General features: G+C 53.4%; 1 protein-coding gene across 1 annotated transcript in view; it reads left to right on the plus strand.

Annotated features, from left to right (window-relative positions):
• sgsm1a (small G protein signaling modulator 1a) overlaps window positions 1-19697 on the plus strand; it is a 195105-nt gene that overhangs the window by 108292 nt on the left and 67116 nt on the right. Inside the window, exons 4-7 of the mRNA XM_038814691.1 lie at window positions 8209-8371; window positions 11190-11342; window positions 14836-14903; window positions 17618-17763. Coding sequence (XP_038670619.1) covers window positions 8209-8371; window positions 11190-11342; window positions 14836-14903; window positions 17618-17763 — 530 coding nt within the window. The remainder of the gene's footprint in view (window positions 1-8208; window positions 8372-11189; window positions 11343-14835; window positions 14904-17617; window positions 17764-19697) is intronic.

Here is a 19697-nt window from a genome sequence, read left to right on the forward strand (position 1 = left end):
GCTCCCCGAGCACCTAGCACACCTACCTTCGCCCCCGAAAAACCTACTCATCCTTGTCCCAGTCATGTGGGCCCTATGCAGCACCTTGAACTGTATGAGGCTAAGCCTCGCACAGGAAGAGGAGGAATTCACCCTTTCTAGGGCATCCGCCCACGTCCCCTCCTCAATCTCCTCACCCAGCTCCTCTTCCCATTTACCCTTCAGTTCCTCCACCGAGGCCTCGTCTACCTCCTGCATCACCCGGTATATGTCCGAAATCCTCCATCCTCCAACCCACACCCCCGACAGCACCCTGTCCCGTACCCCACTTGGGGGCAGCAAGGGGAACCCCTCCACCTGCCGCCTGGCAAACGCCATAACCTGCATGTACCTAAACATATTCCCCTCTAACTCCCCCAAGCTCGCGAACCTCCCATCCACAAACAGGTCCCTCAACCTCCTAACACCTACCCTGTGCCAGCCCTGAAATCCGCCATCAATGCTCCCTGGAACAAACTGATGGTTCCCCCGTATCGGGGCCTCCATCGAGTCCCCCCACCTCTCCCTATGCCGTCACCATTGCCCCCAGAATTTGAGGGTAGCCGCCACCACCAGGCTCGTGGTATACCTCGTTGGAGGGAGCAGCAACAGCGCCGTTACCAGCACCTCCAGGCTCGTGCCCACACAGGACGCCATCGCCATCCTCTTCCATGCTGCCCCTTCCCCGTCCATTACCCACTTACGCACCATCGCACTTACGTTGGCAGCCCAATAGTACCCACAGAGGTTGGGCAGTGCCAGCCCCCCCTATCCCTGCCCCGTTCCAGGAACACCCTTCTCACCCTTGGAGTCCCATGTGCCCACATAAACCCCGTAATACTCCTGTTAACTCTCCTAAAAAAGGCCTTCGGGATAAGGATTGGAAGGCACTGGAACAGGAAGAAAAACCTTGGGAGCACTGTCATCTTGACGGACTGCACCCTCCCTGCCAGTGACAGCGGTAACATATCCCACCTTTTGAACTCCTCCTCCATCTGCTCCACCAACCTTAGAACATAGAGCATAGAACAGTACAGCACAGAACAGGCCCTTCGGCCCTTGATGTGGTGCCGAGCAATGATCACCCTACCCAAACCCACGTATCCACCCTATACCCGTAACCCAACAACCCCCCCCCCCAGCCTTACTTTTTAGGACACTACGGGCAATTTAGCATGGCCAATCCACCTAACCCGCACATCTTTGGACTGTGGGAGGAAACCGGAGCATCCGGAGGAAACCCACGCACACACGGGGAGGACGTGCAGACTCCATACAGACAGTGACCCAGCCGGGAATCGAACCTGGGACCCTGGAGCTGTAAAGCATTTATGCTAACCACCATGCTACCGTGCTGCCCCTTGTGAGGTACCTGAAGCTCTTCCCAGCCTGCTTCAGTGGGAGCCTACCAATCCCCTCCTCCTGATCCCCCGGGTGTACCACGAACAATTCGCTCTTACCCAGGTTGAGCTTATATCCAGAGAAGCCCCCAAATTCGCTGAGAATCCTCATCACCTCCGGCATCCCCCCCACCGGGTCCGCCACATACAGCAACAGGTCGTCTGCATAAAGCGACACTCAATGCTCCTCCCCACCCCACACCAGGCCCCTCCAGTTCCCTGACTCCCTCAACGCCATGGCCAGGGGCTCAATTGCCAACGCAAAGAGCAAGGGGGACAGGGGACACCCCTGTCTCGTCCCCCGGTACTGCCGAAAGTACTCCGACCTCCTCCTATTCGTGGCTACACTCGCCATCGGGGCCTCATAGAGCAGCCTCACCCAACGGACAAACCCCTCCCCAAACCCAAACCTTTCCAACACCTCCCACAGATGCTCCCACTCAACCCTACCAAAGGCCTTCTCCGCATCTAATGCCACCACTATCTCTGCCTCCCCTTCCACAGCCGGCATCATAATGACGTTGAGGAGCCTTCGTATGTTGGTATTCAACTGCCTTCCCTTCACAAACCCCGTCTGGTCCTCGTGGATGACCCCCGGCACACAATCCTCTATTCTTGTGGCTAAGATCTTTGCCAGCAGCTTGGCGTCTACATTTAGCAGCGAGATCGGCCTATATGACCCACACTGCTTAAGGATCAAGGAAATCAGTGCCCGTGACATAGTTGGGGGCAAAGCCCCCCCCTCCCTTGCCTCGTTAAAGGTCCGGACCAACAGGGGGCCCAACAGGTCCGCATACATTTTATAAAATTCGGCCGGAAACCCATCCGGCCCCGGTGCCTTCCCCGACTGCATGCTCCCTATCCCTTTGACCAGCTCCTCCAGCTCAATCAGCGCCCCCAGTCCCTCCACCTGCCCCTCGTCCACCCTCGGAAATCGCAGCTTGTCCAAGAAGCGCCCCATTCCTCCCCCCCCTTCCACAGGGGGTTCAGGCCGGTACAGTTCCCCATAAAAGTCCCTAAAGACCCCATTAACGTCTACCCCCCTCCGCACCACCTTCCCAACTCTTTTTGTCACTCCCCCAATCTCTCTGGCCGCGTCTCGCTTTCGGAGCTGGTGTGCCAGCATCCTGCTCGCCTTCTCCCCATATTCATACACCTCCACTGAACTTCCGCCTTTCTGGTAGTCAATAGGTTGAATCTGGCCTGAAGGCTACGCCTGTCCCCCAGCAATCCCTCCTCCGGAGGCTCCACATATCTCCTATCCTCCCTCACCATCTCCCCTATCAGTCTCTCCCTCTCCCTCTGCTCCCCCCTCTCCCTATGGGTTTGGATGGAAATCAACTCCCCTCTAATCACCGCCTTCAATGCCTCCCAGACCGTCCCCACTCGGATCTCCCCGTTATCGTTGGCCTCAAGGTACCTCTTAATACACCCCCGAACCTTCCCGGCCACCTCCTTGTCTGCCAGCAGCCCCACCTCCAAGCGCCAGAGCGGACGCTGGTCCCTCTCCTCCCCCAGCCCGAGGTCCACCCAGTGCGGAGCATGATCTGAAATGGCAATGGCAGAGTATTCAAAATACTCCACCCTCGAAACCAACCCCCTGCTCAGGACAAAAAAATCAATCCTAGAATAGGCCTTATGCACGTGGGAGAAAAACGAGTACTCCCTGGCCCTTGGCCTCGCAAACCTCCAGGGATCCACCCCCCCATCTGATCCATAAACCCCCTCAACACCTTAGCTGCCGCCGGCCTCCTACCTGTCCGGGACTTGGATCGATCCAATGGGGGATCCAGGACCGTGTTGAAGTCTCCCCCCCCATGATCAGGCCCCCCAGCTCCAGGTCCGGAATGCGGCCCAACATGCGCCGCATAAACCCCGCATCGTCCCAGTTTGGGGCGTAAACATTCACCAACACCACCCGCTCCCCCTGCAGCTTACCACTCTCCATCACATACCTCCCGCCACTGGCAGCCACCACCTTTAACGCCTCAAATGACACCACCTTCCCCACCAGGATCGCCACCCCCCGACTCTTCTCATCCAGCCCTGAGTGAAATACTTGGCCCACCCACCCCTTCCTCAGCTGGACCTGGTCCGCCACCTTCAGGTGTGTCTCTTGGAGCATGGCCACATCCGCCTTCAGCCCCTTCAAGTGCGCAAATACCCGAGCCCGTTTGACCGGCCCGTTCAGCCCCCTCACATTCCAGGTTATCAGCCGGATCAGAGGGCTCCCTGCCCCCTTCTCCTGCCGATTAGCCATAACCCATCCCCTGCCCACCACTGGCCAGCATCCCCCGCTCGGCTTGTTCCCCACAGCGGCAACTCTCCCCCCCCCCTCCCCCCCACACCCCCTGCATACTCCCTGCATACTCCAGCTCCTTCCTGGCCATTTCAGTAGCAACCCGGAACCCCCCCCCCCAAAAGGCTAGGAGGCCACGCCCTCCCCTTCGCAGCACTCCCGTGAGCCAGCTAACTTCTGCTGACCCCGGCGACTCCCGCCATACCTCCGACCCCTCCCCACGTGGGACTACTCCTCCTCCTTCGTGCCCATCAGCAGGCCCCCCCCCCCCCCCGCTCTTGCGCGGGGAAAATAACAGCCAACAAAGGCCCGCATTTCTCAGCCCCGACCCCGCCCCCATCATCCCGCAGCGCGGGAAACCAGAGAAAAGCCCGCGCTTTCGCCCTGCCCAACCCCGCCTCCTCTAGGGCAACTCCCATTGCCAGTCCCCACCACCAGCTCCCCGCACTCCCAGTTTACCTCCCTGCCCGAACCCGTCCACCAGGCCCATACAAAAAGACATAAAGACATGGCCCCACCCACCCTAAAGCCAACACACACCAACACACATCTAGCATTAAACAGAGAACCCCCCCCCAGAGTAAAAATTAAACACAGTTACATTTTCATACAAAAACCCCCATCTTTGACCCTCAGCTTGAGTCCAATTTCTCGCCCTGCACAAAGGCCCACGCCTCCTCCGGGGACTCAAAATAATGGTGCCGGTCCTTGTAGGTGACCCACAGATGCGCCGGCTGCAACATGCCAAACTTCACACTCCGTCTGTGGAGTACCGCCTTCGTCCTGTTAAACCCGGCCCTCTGCTTCACCACCTCCGCACTCCAGTCCTGGAAGATCCACACCTCCGTGTTCTCCCACTTGCTGCTCACCGGAGCACGCACTCACGATCCACAAACCGGTGAAACCGCACCAACACCGCCCGCGGCGGCTCATTCGGCTTGGGCCTCCTAGCCAGAATTCTGTGGGCCCCCTCTAACTCCAGGGGCCCCTGGAAGGACCCAACTCCCACCAGCGAGTTCAGCACAACAACCACGTAGGCCGCCAGGTCCGACCCCTCCAGCCCCTCCGTGAGGCCCAGGATCCGTAAATTCTTCCGCCTCGACAGGTTGTCCAGCTCCTCGAACCGCTCCTGCCATCTTTTATGGAGCGCCTCGTGCATCTCCACCTTCCCCGCGACGGCCTCATCCTCCCTTTCGGAGGCCTGCTGCTGCAGCTCCCGGATTGCGGCCCCCTGGGCTGTCTGAGTCTCCAGCAGCTTACTGGTGGTAGCCTTCAGTGACTCCAGCAGCTCCACCTTAAGTTTCTGGAAGCAGCGCCGAAGAGTCTCCTGCTGCTCCTGCACCCACTGCCTCAGCTCCTCGAGGGCTCTGCCAGCCGCCATTTTGTTTCCCTTCCCCCGCTTTTCCAGGGGCGCTGCCACCGCTTTTCTACTCACCCCACTCCTGGTCTGGACCATAGGACCCTGGGGATCTTCCTCAGACCCTTTCCCACGTTGGGAATCATCGAAGAAGCTATGTTGGGGGCCCTGAAAAGAGCCCCAAAGTCCGTTTTTAGCGGGAGCTGCCGAACGTGCGGCTTAGCTCCGCATAGCCGCAACCGGAAGTCCCCCAATCTATCAATTTCTGACGGGTTAAATGAGAAACGAACAATTGCGAATAGGACTCAGGATACTTCCCCCGCCAATCCCGCTCCCAAAGCTGGCCACAGGTAATGAAAAACTGAGGGTCAACTTTTACACGATTTCAACTAATACTCGAGTTTATACTCGAGTCACTAATAAATCCATGAGGGAATTCAGGAGAAATTTCCTTCCTGAGAGTGATTAGCATGTGAAAGTTTATTCAAGGGGATGCTAGATAGATGCCCGAGGGAGGAAGGAATAAAAAGAAGGAATAAATAGACAGAAAGAAGCAATGGAAAAAAAAAAATTATATTGCCTTTCACAGTCGCCAGGAATCCCAAAGTGTTTTGCAGTCAATAATAAAGTACTTTGAAATGTAGTCACTGTTGAAATGTAGGGAATGTGACAGCTGGGGTGGTAGTGGCACAGTGCTATTGTCACTGGACCAGAAATCTAGAGAGCCAGAGTCATGCACTGGGCACCCACCACGGCAGATGGTGAAATTTGAATTTAATAAAATCTGCAGTTAATAAGTCTAAGTGATGACCATAGAATCATTGTCGTAAAACCCCATCTGTTTTGTTAATGCCCCTGTAGGGAAGCTAAGCTGCCATCCTTACCACATGTGACTCCAGATCCACAGTGGCTCCAAAGCCCTCTGACCTGACCCTGAAAGCGACTCAGTTGAAGGGCAAGTTGGGATGGGCAATACATGCCCACATTCCACGAATGTAACTTTTTAAAAAAAAAAAAAGCCAATTTGCCCACAAATATCAAGGTGATAAATGATGAGATAATCTATTGTGATGTTGGTTGAAGGGTAAGTATTGGCTAGGACAACCGGGATAATTCACCGGCTCTATTCAAAATAGTTCCACAGGTTCTTTTGTGTCCGCTTTGGGAGAGAGACACCCCCCTGACAGGGGCCGGGATTCTCCCCTACCCGGCGGGGCGGGGGGTCCCGGCGGGACGGAGAGGCATGAACCACTCCGGCGTCGGGCCGCCCCAAAGGTGCAGAATTCTCCGTACCTTTAGGGGCCAATCCCTCACATTGAGGGGCTAGGCCCACGCCGGAGTGGTTCCCACTCCGCCGGCTGATGTGAACGGCCTTTGGCGCCATGCCAACCGGGGCCGAAAGGACTTCGCCGGCTGGCATAAGTCCGCGCATGCGCCGGAGCGTCAGCAGCTGCTGACGTCATACCGGCGCATGCGCAGGGGAGGGGGTCTCTTCCGCCTCCACCATGGTGAAGGCCATAGCGGAGGTGGAAGAAAAAGAGTGCCCCCACGGCACAGGCCCACCCGCCAATCGGTGGGCCACGATCGCGGGCCAGGCCACTGTGGGGGCACCGCCCGGGGTCAGACCCCCCCCCCCCCCCCCCCCCGGACACGGCGGGGGCAGGATTGACGCCGTCCCCGGGCGATTCTCCGACCCCCCTGACAGCTCCATCCGTACTGCACGGGAGCACCAGCTTTGATTAATTTTGGGTGCGGGTCTGTGCAGGGGAGCATGAACACTCAATCTTTCTGACTCAAAAGGTGAGAGTTACCTGATAACTCTTTGATGGGGTTAGGTTGCTGTAGGAAACCCTGTGTGGAGCCTGAACAAAGATATGGAACCTTTGGGTCAAAGAGCCTGTGTTTGTCTATAAATGTTAGTGATATTCAACGATTCACCCTTTGTCCTGTTTTTGTTCAGGAGAGAGAGAGATCAGGAAATACAGACCGTTTGAGGTATCAGATGCTTTTCGATCTCTCCCCCCCCCCCCCCCCCCAGCTGCTTTCCAGAATGGACACTTGATGGATAATGATTTGTGAAGGAGACAGTTATAACCTTCAGATCACCGCCTTTACTTTAAACCTGCCGACAAGATGAGATTTTACTATCCTCACACCTGGCGATCAGAAAGAAACGCTTTGTAAATGTGACCTCCTGATAGTTAACGTTTAAATAAAAGCAACAACAAAAGGAATCATTCAGACTTGAACCCTTGACACTTCTTCCTGCATTTTACTTTGAGCTCTTGTGATTTAATAACACATGCGCAGTGCGCCAGCTGAGCTCGGCTGGTCCTAAAATGGCTGGCCAGGTCGTGCCAGTTTAAAAATACAGCAGAATTTAGAGGCTCTGGGAGGGGCGATAAAAGGTTGTGAATAACGAGGCTGATTTCCATTGTGGCAATTGGGATCTTACTTTTTGGCATCAATGGGGATCAGACAACTCGACCAGACATTGCAGGCCTTTGGGATGGAGACCTGTTGTCCTGACCCAGTTTGGCCTGTGTTTGACTCCAGTTCCACACCAATAAACTCCCCCCTTGTGGAGCAAGCCCCTCAAATTGACATCGGGGGACGGGCAATGAATACCTGCCTTTCCAACCACCCATATCCCAAAAATAATTTTTTTTAAAGAACCATCGCTCTGAAAGCTGTGGAATCTGATGGGCCGAAACTACCAATGATTGGTGCACTCGTTTGCCACGAAGTCTCCAGGCATTAAAGATTAATCTCCTGGGACGAAAAATCACAGGGGCCATTAAAGACAAATTGCATTATCTTTTACATCTTCAAACACTTCCATTTATTAGTCATATAAATATTGCCGATGGTGGGGACAAGAGCTGTCTTGACTTGATATGGGGGGGGGGGGGGGGGGGAGAGATCATGTGGTGAAACCTCCAGGATTAGGCCCAAGCACAGTTGGCAACCCTAACTGTGACTAGTTGACCGTGTGGCCGCTGTGAGGCAGTGGACTGACCTTTGGAGGAAGGTATAGAAATGCCGAAACATTAGCGATTTTAACACGGCTGCCTATTTAACCCCACTTGCCGTTTGACTTCTCACCGTCAGCCATCTTTCTGTTCCCTCCCCAGCTGCTGTCGAAGCCTGTGTGCTGCACGGACTCAAACGGCGAGCGGCTGGCTTCCTCCGGAGCAACAAAATAGCCGCATTGTTCATGAAGGTGGCAAAGTCTTTCCCTTTGGCTGAGGAGCTATGCAGGAAGGTGCAGGACCTGGAGCAGCTAATCGAGAGCAGGTAATGCGGTGTACAGAAGATCTATCGAGGAAGATTGGGCAGGCTGTGGCCTACGTTCCCTGTGCCGTTTTAAAATTTCAACTGCACGTGCAATTTCGTTAACAGCGCGGCCACTTCAAATGTTGAAGGCGTGGGCGAGTATAAGCAGTAATTTAAAGGGGCTGACCTGCATGCACGCCCTGCAGGGCAACTTACACTTTGATGCGTGACCGTCCAGCTTACTGGAATGTAGGAATTGCAGATATATTGTATGATATGTATTTGGTGCAGTAAGGGTTAAAAGCCTGGGTTAGTATGTGCGCGACTGCTGCAGTCACGATTTTAAAGAATCCCGGTTTGAAAAGTTTTGGGAGCCAGAGGTGCAACTAAAGCATCATAAAAGTTTGGGCTAATGAAGGTTTGTTTGGATTAAGGCGGTCCACTGTGGAGTATTTGATTGTCGAACTTTGTGCTCCGTTAGTAAGATGGTGTAACTAACGGGAGGGGCTAGAGTACCAGGCATTTTAACGGAGAAGCAGATTGTCCAGTTGGTTTATGAAGGTCAGACCATGAAGACAAGCTTCTGAAGACTTCTGCTGGAGATCCTGTATTGTTCTGACAGGATTCAGGTCTGTCTCTTAAAACAGTGTCAAAGAACGTCTCGTAAGCAAGTATGCCTGGGTCTGCTAACTGTATTTAAAAGTGGATTGGGTTCGGAGATGGTTCCGTTGTTTGGGAATAAAGATATCAGTTAATGTTTATTGTGTCACTGTATAGACTAACCTTGTAAGCTATTTTCTTGTGTGATGTTAAAGATATTTTAATACAGTGTTAGTAATAAAGGGCGCGATAGAACGTCCTTGTATGCCCGACTCAGTGATGCGACAAGGCCATTCGAGCAAGTGAGGTAAGTGCGGCCTCAGCACTTGCTTTAAGGCAAGACTTCTGCCCCTAGGTCTGGAAGCTTGGGCAGCACAGTGACACAGTGGTTAGCACTGCTGCCTCAGCGCCAGGGACCCGGGTTCGATTCCGGCTTTTGGTGCCTGTCTGTAGGGCGTTTACACTTCCTCCCCAGTGTCTGCGAGGGTTTCCTCCGGGTGCTGCAGTTCCCTCCCACAGTCCAAAGATGTGCAGGTTAGGTGGATTGGCCATGATAAATTACTCTGGAGCAGCCAAAGGTTAGGAGGGGTTACCGGTTTGAGGAGGCGTGGGACCAAGTAAGGTGCTCTTTCAGAGGGTCAGTGTAGACTTGATGGGCTGAATGGCCTCCTTCTGTACTGTAGGGATTCTATGATGATTCTGGAAGACCTGCCTTAGAGATCTGCCAGCCAATTGATGGCTGACAGCTCATAGTCCCAGCAGTGCCAGCCGGGAGCAGTGGCCACTGCTGGGATTACAGGCAGTCCCACCTTGCCAAGGAGCCGAGGCAAGCAACCCGAGTAGCTAAAGCTGCTAGACATGCTGCATAGCGTGGGCCGCGCCCACATTAATTCACCACTTAAGGGCCTCAATAGGCCCAAGGGCAGGTGGGCTGTCTAAAGCCATGCCTGCCCCTGAAAATGTCACTCAGATAGGGAAAAGGAGGGTAGGTGGCGGGCGGATCACAGGATTCGATGTGCCCCCCCCCCCCCCCCCCCCCCCCCCGTCAAACCCACATTGGGGGAAGGGTAAAATTCTGCCCTATGTAATACTGAGTGACAGAAACGGTTTGCTTTTCTTCAAACAATGCCCTGTCATCTTTGCTTCACAAAATGCTGACTTAACATTGGAGTCCAGTGCTGTGTAGAGATTGATTCGGGAGCCAACATGGCTGCTTCAGAAAGGTTGTTGGTGGGACTTGGTTTCTGATTATTTAAAACTGCTGTTTGTGTTGTGAGCGGGGATTAAAAATTCGAAAGGTATGGATGAGAGGGGGAAGTTGGACTAAAAATCTTCAAACAAAGACCTGGGGCGGCATTCTCCCCTACCTGGAGTGACGGAGGGTGCCGGCGTAGGGGAGTAGCGCCAACCACTCAGGGGTCGGGCCTCCCCAAAGGCGGGGAATTCTCCCCACCTTTGGGGGCCAGCCCTGCGCCGGAGCGGTTTGCACCAGAAGACTGGCGCAAAAAACCGGCGCCCCCGGCAGCGGGGCTGGCCGAAAGGCTTTCGCCGGTCCGCGCATGCGTCGACAGTGGCGGCAGCTGGCCGCTGACGTCACTGCCGGCGCATGCGTGATGTGGGGTTCTCTTCCGCTTCTGCCATGGCGGAGGCCGTGGCGGACACGGAGGAAAATAGTGCACCCAGGGCACTGGCCCGGAGTCTGAGCGGGGGGCCCCGATCGCAGGCCAGGCCACCGTGGGGGCACCCCCCGGGGTTCGATCGCGCCCCCCCCCCCCCCCCCCCCCCGGTTTAAACCTCGGTGGCGGGAGAGGCCTCCCAGCGGCGGGACTTCACCGCAGGGGCCTCTCCGATCGGAGCGGCGAGATTCCTGCCGCCGCCACTTCCCGGGTGGCGGAGAATCTCTGCCACGGCGGGGGCGGGATTTCCGGCGGCCCCAGGCGATTCTCCGACCCTGCTGGGGGTCGGAGAATTTTGCCCCTGGATTGTGGAATGGAACGTTAGGAAAGGCCACAGAAGTGGGCAAGGTGAATGGGGTCCATTGAAGCAATGTCTTTAGCTGCTGAGGCTCAAAGCTGTTGAATTCCCAAAAGCTCTCCGTCTCTCTGTCAGGATATTTTGCCCTGGGAAGTACCTTTAAAGGTGCAACAGGAGTACAACTGTTATTGTTGGTTGAATTTGGCTTGCTGGGCCCCTTGCTGTTAACAGTTCTGTCCTAATGACATGCATCTTGTGCCTCCAGGAAGACCCACGGTGCAGCCCTCCACGAGAGTGCGCGCAAACCCCAGAAGGTGTCAAATCTGTCTGCTCAAGCTCTCAAACATCTGTGGATCCGCACTGCCCTCTTCGAGAAGGTCCTGGACAAAATAGTGCAGCACCTGGTGGAGAACAGTAGGTTGGTACTGAACTGGTTCAAACGTGGCTTCACGTAATACACCCCTTCCTTTATCTCAGGGAAATGGCTCCCGGGCAAGGTTATTCCTGCTGGGGACAGGATAGACTGGTGCATTGGTGAGCATCCACCCTGAGACTGCTTTCTCTTGACTGCTACCATATTCCAGCTACTTGCTGGCATAGTAAACGGGGCCTCAGAGTCCAACATTCCTCCATCCCGTGTTTTTTTGGAAGCATTACTTTGTATTCTTCTTCTTCCAGCTCCTGCCGTTGCTCCCAAGGAAGCCCCAACCTGCACTCCAGAGCTGTGAGCCTTTTGAAGAACACGCTGCTCCCAGTTTTAGCCAATGGCTTTTATGTAAAATTACAGGTGGTGGTGGTGGTGGTGGTGGGGGGGGGGGGGGGGGGGGGGGGGGGCACTGCACACGTGCAGTGATGAGGTTCTTATTGCCTTTCACTGCAGGGAACTGAGCTCACTGATTGGCCGGTTTCCTGGATTCTGTTGGTGTAACTGCAAAACGTGGACACCTGGAGCCATCTGGGATGGTGGGTTTCCTTTCTGAAGCAGGAGAAAATGCATTCATCCCATATTGGAAGTGTGTTACAGCCCAAGAGTTAATATTGCGGGGACGTGAATGGGAGACTTGCTCCCTACTAAGTCAATACTGATGGCCAGAGATGCCCATAAGCTACTCCTGGGAAGATGTAGAAGGGTGATTTGGGTTGACTGATCCTCAGTTCCTCTGAGGTTTGGATGCCTTCAATGTCTTTAACCGTCTCATGCATCAACTTTCAGATAAACTCCAGCCATTGTAACAGCTCCCAGTGTAACTCCAACCATTGTAACAGCTCCCAGTATAACTCCAGCCATTGTAACAGCTCCCAGTATAACTCCAACCATTGTAACAGCTCCCAGTATAACTCCAACCATTGTAGCAGCTCCCAGTATAACTCCAGCCATTGTAACAGCTCCCAGTATAACTCCAACCATTGTAGCAGCTCCCAGTATAACTCCAACCATTGTAACAGCTCCCAGTATAACTCCAACCATTGTAACAGCTCCCAGTATAACTCCAACCATTGTAACAGCTCCCAGTATAACTCCAACCATTGTAGCAGCTCCCAGTATAACTCCAACCATTGTAACAGCTCCCAGTATAACTCCAGCCATTGTAGCAGCTCCCAGTATAACTCCAACCATTGTAACAGCTCCCAGTATCACTACAGCCATTGTAACAGCTCCCAGTATAACTCCAACCATTGTAGCAGCTCCCAGTATAACTCCAACCATTGTAGCAGCTCCCAGTATAACTCCAGCCATTGTAGCAGCTCCCAGTATAACTCCAACCATTGTAACAGCTCCCAGTATAACTCCAACCATTGTAGCAGCTCCCAGTGTAACTCCAACCATTGTAGCAGCTCTCAGTATAACTCCAACCATTGTAGCAGCTCTCAGTATAACTCCAACCATTGTAACAGCTCCCAGTATAACTCCAACCATTGTAACAGCTCCCAGTATAACTCCAACCATTGTAACAGCTCTCAGTGTAACTCCAACCATTGTAACAGCTCCCAGTATAACTCCAACCATTGTAGCAGCGCCCAGTATAACTCCAACCATTGTAACAGTTCCCAGTATAACTCCAGCCATTGTAGCAGCTCCCAGTATAACTCCAACCATTGTAACAGCTCCCAGTATAACTCCAACCATTGTAACAGCTCCCAGTATAACTCCAGCCATTGTAACAGCTCCCAGTATAACTCTAACCATTGTAACAGCCCCCAGTATAACTCCAGCCATTGTAACAGCTCCCAGTATAACTCTAACCATTGTAGCAGCTCCCAGTATAACTCCAACCATTGTAGCAGCTCCCAGTGTAACTCCAACCATTGTAGCAGCTCTCAGTATAACTCCAGCCATTGTAGCAGCTCCCAGTATAACTCCAACCATTGTAGCAGCTCCCAGTATAACTCCAGCCATTGTAACAGCTCCCAGTATAACTCTAACCATTGTAGCAGCTCCCAGTATAACTCCAACCATTGTAGCAGCTCCCAGTGTAACTCCAACCATTGTAGCAGCTCCCAGTATAACTCTAACCATTGTAGCAGCTCCCAATATAACTCTTTGTATCGGCTCCCAGTATAACTGCAAACCCCCATCTGTACAAAATATGGTAACCCAAGTGAGGAACTCAAATTGTGGGACAATTACAAGTAAAGAACAGGCCATTTTTCTATAGAATCTTGCTGGAACATGTTACCAATAGAAATTATGTAGCAAACAAAAACGTGGGTGGAAAATGGCAGTGTTTGAGAGAGACACATGTTGCTGAGTGGTGTTGACTGAGGTAAAATCAGGAGTCCACCCAGAAGTGGATCCAGACTGCTTTGTGCCCAGAGAAATTGAGTTCTCTCAGTTAGGCTGTATTGAGCACACTGCAACTATACTGGGTAGAAGATGTGAGTTCACATCTGTATTTTTATCTTGCTCCAGATGCTTGCTCCTTGCGTCCGACTGGTGGATTTACACAGCGTACAGTGAATGTGTTAGAGGGCTCAGTGGATAGTAACTCATGCACCTCCTGTGCTGTGTCAGCCTCTACGATACCCCATACGTCCGCCCTGTGACCCTCTCCGTTAACCTAAGCACGCTTTTGGAGCTGAGCTGCTCGCCTGAGTTTCCATCTCTGTCCCATGGGCTCCACACCTGCTGCTCATTCCTTGGGCCCCCACCGTTCAGCTCAAGCATTCAGTTTGGAACCTGCAATTTAACCGTGTGGGATTAAAGGGCTGATAAAGTCAAGTCAACAATCTTTGGAAACTGTGATTATTTTTCAAGTTTATCTCTTACTTTTTCAGGAAATTAAATCCAGTTGGCTTCCTGCTGGCTCAGAGATAGAACTGCGGGGTGGGAGGTTCTCCAGTCCTGCTCGACACAGGCCTAGAAATTCATCCCCAAAGACAATGGGCCGATGAAATTGTCCGTCCCTCCCGTGGGCGGAAGGACCAGAACATTTAGGCCGTCTTATATCTCGACAGCAGCAGACTGGCGCACAGCCCTACTCAGAATCCCAGTCAAATCTGAGGGGCTCCTTGCCAAAATCGCCCTTGGTGGAATGGCGCACGGGAATGGGCCTCGGTGGTTTTCTCCTTAAATGCAGCGGGCAGGACCTGGGCCTAACCTAGCCCCATTGATCCACAAGCCTGCTTCACAGTATTTCTGATGGAAGTGCGCCAGTGCCTCTGCCAGCAGAGGACAGGGTTGAGCTACGATGTGCTCCGTAGTCAGCTCACCAGCTGGGACAGGTAAACGCCCATCCCAGCTGGGGACAGGCGAACGAAGGCCAGATTGGCGCCTCTATCCCGGTGAAGAAGTCAAAACCTTCAGGAGCGGGGAGAAAAATAACACAAGCAGCCCAGAAAGAATAGCTTTGCAAGGAAACAGTGACAATTGAAAAAGACAAATAATTTTGTGTGTCTTTGTTTTTCCTCAGTAAATACTATGAAAAGGAGGCTCTTCTGATGGACCCGGTGGATGGGCCAATATTGGGTTCTCTGCTAGGTGAGCACTGTGGAATTTTATATTGGCTGCATTAAAGCATACGGAAGCCGGACAAAGAGAATCCGCATTATTCCCAATGGGAAGCCCAGATGGCCCAGCAGTGAGTGATTGGGGGATTGCTACTGCTCTCCAGGTTGTGACTAAAAGTGACTAGTTAATGGCCTTCCTGTTTTTTCTCCTGGTACATTAAATCTCCAACATGGCATCTATTAAAAACACAGCACACTGGGTTTGTTGGTCAAATGACAATTTGGAAGTTTCATTTTTTTCTGCAGTTCTTACTTTTATCAATCAAAATTGCATTCCTTTTCCTCCTCCTCCTGCAGATCCCAGGCCCTAACAGGGCATTGGTGACCATGGACTGCCACTGGATTGGTCCATCATTATGGTAGGCAAAGTGCGGCAGTGGTTTTTCCGTTGCCGTCTGCAGTAGGGCGGACTGGGAAACTCTCCTCTTACCGCCTGCCAGTCAGGCGTATTGGACGGATTTACAAGCTGTTAATTAGTCTGTCTGCAGGAGTGGGGAGCCAGATGGAACCAGTGCCCCCGAACCTGAGGGGGGAGAGCTCATGAATGGCCACTGAAAGAACAAAAGGAGGAAAGAGAAAATACTGGAAAATCTCAGCAGGTCTGGTAGCATCTGTACGGAGGGAAAAGACCATGGGCGGAATTCTCCTCAAGGACCGACGCCGCCGTGAAACCTGGAGAGGTTCACGACGGAGTCGGAAGCCTCTCCCGGCCCCCTATTCTCCCCTCCCCGGGGGGATAGGCGGGTCATACCGGGAAACTCGGCCGCCGGGCCTTGTCCCTGGCTTCAAGACCCGGCGCGCCAAGAATGACGACGCGGCGGTGCCTAATGACGTCAGCCGCGCATGCGCGGGTTGGGCAGCTCAAACCCGAGCATGCGCGGTTGCCGTCTTTCCCCTCAGCCGCCCCGCAAGACGTGGCAGCTTGATCTTGCGGGGCGGCGGAGGGGAAAGAGTGCGCCCCTTGAGACGCCGACCCGATGATCGGTGGGCACCGATCGCGGGCCAGTCCCCTCCCGAGCACGGTCGCGGTGCTCGATCCCCGATCCGCCCCCCTAGGCCCCACACTTACCTGGCGCGCCATGTTCACGACGGCAGCGACCAGGTGTGGTTGCCGCCGTCGTGAACTGGTCGGGAACGGCAGGCCGCTCAGTCGGAGAATTGCGGGCCGCCGTGAAAAACGACGGCCCGCGGATCTCCAAGCGGCGTGTCGGAAAACCGGACACGCTATTTTGCGGGGGGGGGGGGGGGGGGGGGGGGGGGGAGCGGACCTCCCGCTATTCTCCCACCCATCGTGGTTGCGGAGAATCGCGGCCCATAAGACATAGGAGCAGAATTAGAGCTAACCTTTCGAGTCTGATGACTCTTAGAGTTATCGGACTCGAAACGTGAGCTCTTTTCTCTCCCTACAGATGCTGCCAGACCTGCTGAGATTTTCCAGCATTTCCTCTTTCGTTTCAGATTCCAGCACCTGCTGTAATTTGCTTTTATGAAAGAACAAAGGGAATCAGTGCACCCTGAAGGCGTTGATGACAAATTGTTCATTTTAAAATACACGTCCGGAGCGATTGTTTTGTCCGTGTTAGCTGTGACGTTAGTCAGGAGCATTCCGACTTCCGAGTAACAGGAATGGGCCTCAAATCGCACTCCAGAGGCCTGGGCACAATATCTAGGCTGACACTCCAGTGCAGTGCTGACGGAGTGCCGCACTGTTGGAGGTGCCGTCTTTTGGATAAGAGGCCAAACTGAGGCGCCACCTGCACGCAAGCGAACAGGAAAGATCCAGCAGCAATATTCCAGTGAGGAGCAGGGAATTCTCGCTGGTGCCCTGGCCAATATTCACCCCCTCAAACATCACCCAAAAACAGATTATAAAGCACTTTGGGGGTGTCCTGAGGTTACGCAAGATGCTGTATGAATTCAAATCTTTTTGGTTTTAGTTTCAAATGTAGTTGCTCCCTTGGGGGAGGCCGTAGGGTAGTGCGATTTTAACCAGGCTAGTAATCCAGACAAAATGCTCCGCAGACCCGGGTTCGAATCCCACCTCCGCAGATGGGGAAAATTAAATTCAGTAAAAGAATCCTAGAATTAAAAGTCTAATGGTGACCATGAAATCATTGCCGATTTTGTAAAAGCCCATCAAGTTCACTCATGCCATTTAGAGAAGGGAATCTGCTGTCCTTATCTGGTCTGGCCAACATATGACTCCAATGTTATTGACTCTTAAATGCCTCTAAAATGTCCTAACAAGCTACTCAGTAGTTCAAGGGTAATTAGGGATGGGTAATGAATGCTGGCCCAGCCAGCGACGCCCACATACCGTGAAATAATTTTGAAGAAACTATTGATCTTAAGACTATTCTCCATACAAAGTGCACATGATGCATTCCATAAAACATTTAAATTGACTGGAATATTACTGGAAATCGGAATCAGTTACAAGCTGTTTATCCTCTATCTTGGGTGGATGTTGCCTGCTGTGGTACCTGTGCATTTGTCCCCCATCAACACGTCCTTATCCAGGGCTAGACCTGCGCCTTTCCCCAGTGATGCAGAGTTGTTTTTTCTGGTTGAACATGAATCAGCACAACAGCGGAGGATTAAACACTCATATGACTGTGTGGTCACGCACCCCCTTGGGTACACAAGACTCTGACAATAACTGCACCACCTCTTCTCTTTTGCCAGTCGGGCCCTGTGCCCTGGAGTACACGAAGATGAAGACGGCCGATCACTTCTGGACGGATCCCTCGGCGGACGAGTTGGTTCAGAGGCATCGCATTCACAGCGCGCACTGTCGCCAAGACTCGCCCACCAAACGGCCTGCCCTGTGTGTGAGTTTGCTTTTATTTTCCTCCACCCGTTGACCTCTATGGCGGTCGCTTGGACCGGGGTGGCTGGCCCCGACCCTTTCACGAAGCATTTCACTGCAAATGTCTGGAGATTTGACATGGACCGAGGGGGTTGGTGTGGGGGGGGGGGGAGACACGCCAGAGATCCTTGGTCAGTCGAGTCCAATTGTTTTCACTTCTTCATCTTGGAGCTAAGGTTTCCAGCTCTCCAGGACTGACCCGAAGTCACCACGGGAATGAACGAACGTTAATCTCCAGGACATTGCTGAGAGCGAGCCAGAGAGGAAATCAAGGGGGTGTTAAATAAATACAGTGCTGCGTTTGTTGACCAGTTTATGTCTTGTCGAATGGTTGCACAAGTGGGAAAGGTTGTTGGATCGAGGGTCAAGGAGCAACCACTCTGGTGAGTGCGTTTGCTTTCCAAATGCCAAAGGGAGGTCGGCCACCGTAAAGATGGGCTGACCCACTGACCAGTGGTGGGAGAGTGGGCGTCATGTGATGATAAAATCCGGCTTGGAGCTGAACGCTTTGCTTCTGCCAGCTTACTTTCTGACATGATCCTTGTCAAAACCCAACCTAGCTTTCTCTATTAGAAGAGGGAATTGATTTGGAAGCGACATCCTGTAAGGGCACGAGTTTGAGGGCATTGTTAACGGCACCTCTGCCTTTCTCGCCGGCTCGGTACTCCACAAGCCGGTAGTAGTGGCATCCCTGAGGGTGTTGGGACAGTGGCGACAGCACAGGGGTTTGGAGGGGGCATCGGTGTGGGCACCGATATGCGATAGCCATTGATTCGCTCCGGGAGGGGGAGTGGGAGGGAGGCTGGACAGGGGGTTTCGGAGGTGGCAGCGGGCAGGGATCGAGAGATTTGGGGATCTATTTATTGATTAGGGTTTTCCGAGTTTGGAGCAGCTGGAGGAGGAGTTTGAGTTGTCGGGTGGGAACGGGTTCCGCTCCCTGCAAGTGAGGGATTTTGGACTGAGGCAGGTCTCGAGCTTTCCACGCCTCCCACAAAGGGGGCTACAGGTTAATATGATGTCGAGAACAGGAGTTGGGGAGAGGAAGGTCTTGGAAATCTATAAAGAGCTGATGGAGTGGGAGGAAGCCCCAATAAGGGAGGTGAAGAGAAAGTGGGAAGAAGAGTTTGGGGGGTGGAGGGGATTGGAGGCTGGGTTATGGGACGATGCCCTGCGGAGAGTTAACGCGTCCTTGTCATGTGCCAGGCTCAGCCTGATCCAATTCAAGATGGTCCACAGGGCTCATATGGCTGTGACCCGGATCAGCAGGTTCTTTCAGAAGGTGGAGGTCAAGTGCAGGCGATGTGCGGGAAGTCCTGCGAATCATGTACACATGTTCTGAGGGGCGTTTGGCAGGGATTTGCAGACGTTATGTCAGAGGTCCTGCAAGGGAGGGTGGCTACGAGTCCAGAGGTGGTCCAAAGGCCACTGTTGGAGTTTCGGAAGACCTGGGAGCCCGGGGGGGGGGGGGGGTGGAGAAAGAGAGAGAGAGAGGCCGACGTTTTGGCCTTTGCTTGCCTGGTGGCCCGGAGGACGGATTTTACCGGGATGGACAGACTCGGAGCCCCCGAAGTCGGGGGTTTGGGATAGCGACATGACGGGGTTTCTCAGGCTGGGGAAAATTAAATTCGCCTTGCGGGGTTCGTTACAGGCGTTCGCTCGGGGATGGCAGCCGCTCATCGACTTCTTCGAGAAACATTAGACTGTCGGAAGGGGGGGGGCATGGAAGTGACGAACAAGGGTAGGAAAGCCAAAGGCGGGAGGGCCGGGAAGGGCTGGCGGTGTGATTTTATAAGCCATGTTGGTTGGGGTTTGTGTTCGAGGGCAAATGATGGTTATTTCGTTGTGTGTTGTGTTGGATGTTAGTGTTGAAAAGTGTTAAAATTATAAATGCCTCAA

Source organism: Scyliorhinus canicula, chromosome 1 (genome assembly GCF_902713615.1).
Source record: "Scyliorhinus canicula chromosome 1, sScyCan1.1, whole genome shotgun sequence".
Classification (NCBI taxonomy): Eukaryota; Metazoa; Chordata; class Chondrichthyes; order Carcharhiniformes; family Scyliorhinidae; genus Scyliorhinus; species Scyliorhinus canicula.